The sequence below is a fragment of the Mesitornis unicolor genome, unplaced genomic scaffold (genome assembly GCF_000695765.1).
Source record: "Mesitornis unicolor isolate BGI_N332 unplaced genomic scaffold, ASM69576v1 scaffold7778, whole genome shotgun sequence".
In the NCBI taxonomy this organism is placed as follows: Eukaryota; Metazoa; Chordata; class Aves; order Mesitornithiformes; family Mesitornithidae; genus Mesitornis; species Mesitornis unicolor.
Window position 1 is genome coordinate 3,706 of NW_010202472.1, and position 3,713 is coordinate 7,418.

The window sequence follows — 3,713 nt, forward strand, 5'->3', positions numbered from 1 at the left end:
CCCCGAATGCTTGCCCGCCTCAAGCAGGGTGCGAGTTTGTTGGTTGAAAGATGGCTAGGCTGAGCAAAAACATCCTGTTTTGGTTTAGAATGTCTCTTATCCTGTCTTCCCGTGCTGATCTTTCCCTGAATGATGTATTTTACTTTTTGTCCACATGCACATTACGCTCAGTGTAACCTGTGGGATGCTGGTGGAGGAAGGGCTGGAGTGGACTTGTAGACCAGGTTCACTTTTGCTCCCTGTCCCTAAAAGTGGGTGAGCTGCGGATGCAGCTGAGCACCCTGTCCTGAGCAGGTCTGAAATGCCTTCATGTGTTTTGCAAGCAGGACTTGTTGCTTCGCTCTCTAATAATCATCAGCGTCAATGTGGGCTCATACCTGCGTGTGGGGTTCTGTAAGTTAATCTTTTCTTTACTACTGTGGCTTTTTAGAGGTTGTTTTTCATGTGAGTGTGCTTTTGAAGTATTTAAAAGCTAATATTGGGCTTACTTTTGCTGTTGTCAGCCCTCTTCGGTAGTAATTACTTCCATAATGGCAGAGTGGATGTTGTTTAATAGATCAATGTACAATTAACTGCTCTGAAGTTCTTGTGTTTTCTATATGAATTTCTGTGAGATGGTTGACTAAGAATTACAAACTGAAATGCAAACACAAAATAAGCTTATGTGATGTTTTGCTCAGTCTTATGGTGCTTTCTTTGTCTTCCTTGCATCGTGTTCCTTTTAAGCCATTTTGCAGGTGCTAGCTGCCTTGCTGCACTGCTCCCTTTTTACCTGTATAAAGGGATTTGTGATAAACCTTTTTCCATCAAACCTTATGAGATTCCTTTTGTATTATTGTTTTTATGGTGAACAGAACTAAGATGCAGATTTCTTTGGGGCTGCAAATGAATTAGCGAAACAAAGAGCAGGACCTCAGGTTGATCTGCAAACTTGATTCTAGTGTCTTGTATCTTTAACGTGCAGTTCAGGTGAAGCTGGTGATCTTAAGAATAGCGAATACTCCGTCTAAATCTAGCTATTAGTAATGTGAACTTTTTAAAATTTTATTTTAAGGGAGTCCACAAGACGTCCCAGGTGACAGAGATGGTGAAATGAGTTCCAAAAGGTGCCGCACAGAGGAGACCAAAATCTGTGAGAAATGCTGTGCAGAATTCTTTGATCTCTCTGAATTCCTTGAGCATAAGAAAAATTGCACTAAAAATCCACCTGTTCTAATCATGAATGACAGTGAGGGAACAGTACCCTCTGAAAGCTTTTCTGAAGCTTCTCTAGGGAGCTTTCCAACTGATCGAATGGATAGCAGGACACGCAAGGACATTCAGGCAAAGGGCTGCACTGGCTCTATGGAAAAGAGAGAAGGAAAAATGGATGCTGAGTCAGTAGGAGGAATGTACCTTAAAATAGAACCCCCTGTCACACCTGCGGCTCCTGGGCTAAGCTATCTACCAAAATCCAAAGTACCAAACACTAATGTGACTTTGCAGACGATACGCGGCACTAAAGTGGCTGTGAACCAGCGGACCTCTGATGCCATCTCGTCTTCAGCAGCCAGTTTTAATGCCATCCCCATGATCCTGGAGCAGCTCGTGTGTTTGCAGCAGCAGCAGCTCCAGCAAATTCAGTTGACGGAGCAAATTCGCATTCAGATTGCCATGATGGCTCCCCATGCCCTGCATCCTTCTATAGCAGCTGCTACTGATCCCCTAAAAGCTCTGGGCGCTCACATGTCTCAGCAGCTGTCGGCTGCTGTGGCTTTAATTGGACAAAAAGCTGGAAGCCAGAGCCTATCACTGGAATCCTTGAAGCAAGGAAAACTACCTCATTCTAACACTGGCGTTGCAGCTGCCAGCTCGCTGGCTGCTGGGCTTTCTGCCTTCCCTTTGAAGCCAGAGGCAAGCAGGAGCCTCCCTGGCTCCATTTCTCGGTTCCCAAATCCTTTGCTACCTCAGTCCTCCAACTCCGTCATCTTCCAGAATCCGCTTTCGGCCGTTTCTTCTGTAGTAGATTCCTCAAAGAAGGGGAAGGGAAAACCTCCCAATGTTAGCGTGTCTGAGAGCAAACCGAATGCAGAAGAGCCGTTCTTCAAACACAAGTGTAAGTTCTGCGGCAAGGTCTTTGGCAATGACAGTGCCCTGCAGATTCATCTCCGTTCCCACACCGGTGAGAGACCCTACAAGTGTAACATTTGTGGTAACCGCTTTACAACCAAAGGAAACCTTAAAGTGCATTTTCAGCGTCACAAAGACAAATACCCCCACATAAAGATGAATCCTTACCCGGTTCCTGAGCACCTGGACAATGTTCCCACTAGCACTGGAATCCCGTATGGGATGTCTGTGCCACTGGATGAGTCTAACCTAATTGTGGATAGCAAACCTCTCCTAACAACCCTGCCTACCTCTGCAGCCACCAGTGCACCTCAGACCGTCTCCAACCTAGCAGGCATCAAGGAGTCTCTGCCCGGTACGTTCTCAAGTGACGTGCAGTCAAGGCCTTCCCCAGACAGTGAGGGTGGCTCTTCCTCATCAGGGGCAGTCGGTCATGAATCAGGAACCGAGCAGAGCTTGAGTTCACCGCAAGCTACCTGCAGCGTGAGCATCTTCCACGTAAGTGGGTCAAACGAGCAAGGCTCAGAAACATCAAAGCTTCAGCAACTGGTTGAAAATATTGACAAAACCACTGCTGACCCCAACGAGTGCCTGATCTGTCACAGGGTGTTGAGCTGCCAGAGTTCACTCAAAATGCATTATCGTACTCACACTGGAGAGAGGCCATTCAAGTGCAAAATCTGTGGCCGTGCCTTCTCCACTAAAGGGAATCTTAAAACTCACTATGGTGTCCACCGGGCCAATACTCCTTTGAAGATGCAACATTCGTGTCCTATTTGCCAGAAGAAGTTTACAAATGCAGTTGTGTTGCAGCAGCATATCCGCATGCATATGGGGGGACAAATACCCAATACACCGATGCCGGAAAACACCTGCGACAGTACTGATGTGGATCCTACTGTGGCCGAGAAGAATGGAGACATCAGTCGCCCAGACGAGACTGTGGAAAACATAGAGATGGAAGAGGACTTGGACTCTCAGGACGGCCCTAGGAGTTCTTCAAAACCTCCTACTCCGTACAGTGCACAATCGGAATCATCAGCTACAGCTGCCAGCTTCTCTGGCATAGCAGCACTGGAGAATCAAATGAAGATCGTCAACTCTGGTTTGAACTTGCAGCGACAAAGCAGCTTGAAGTCTAGTGATAACGGCTCAGCAGAAAGTGATGGCATGACAAATGATTCCTCTTCTGTGGTAGGAGATCCAGATTATCAGAATGGCAGGAGTCCTGCTGCCTCTGAGTCTGCATCGCTCCAGGCTCTGTCCCCAGCCAACAGCCAAGCTGAGAGTGTAAGGTCAAAGTCACCTAGCTTCAACAATCAAGAAGATTCAGGCACAGGAAATAAATCAGAGGGTCCTGAGAACACTTCTGCAGAAATGGAAGGGGTCATCAGTGCTTTGGATTTAACTTACGGCAATATTGGTCGAAAGGTCATTAAAGAAGAACCTGGCTTACACTTTGCAAATGGAGAATATGGTGAGTAACATGAAATGCTGGCCATAACTTTGGGTGAGGCAGTAGGATTGGAGGAAATCCATCTCTAAAACAGGATGAACAGGAGTCAAAACCTCCCCAGCTTTCCCTTCTTCCTTCTCCTTCAGCA

At 46.7% G+C, this 3,713-nt stretch overlaps 1 protein-coding gene across 1 annotated transcript in view; it reads left to right on the forward strand.

The window, feature by feature from the left end:
• The first annotated feature begins 1,060 nt into the window (after nt 1-1,060).
• The window catches only part of SALL4 (spalt-like transcription factor 4), a 5,845-nt gene continuing 3,192 nt past the window's right edge, over nt 1,061-3,713 (forward strand). Inside the window, exon 1 of the mRNA XM_010190401.1 lies at nt 1,061-3,586. Within this exon, the coding sequence (XP_010188703.1) occupies nt 1,093-3,586 (2,494 nt within the window). The 5' untranslated portion in view covers nt 1,061-1,092. The remainder of the gene's footprint in view (nt 3,587-3,713) is intronic.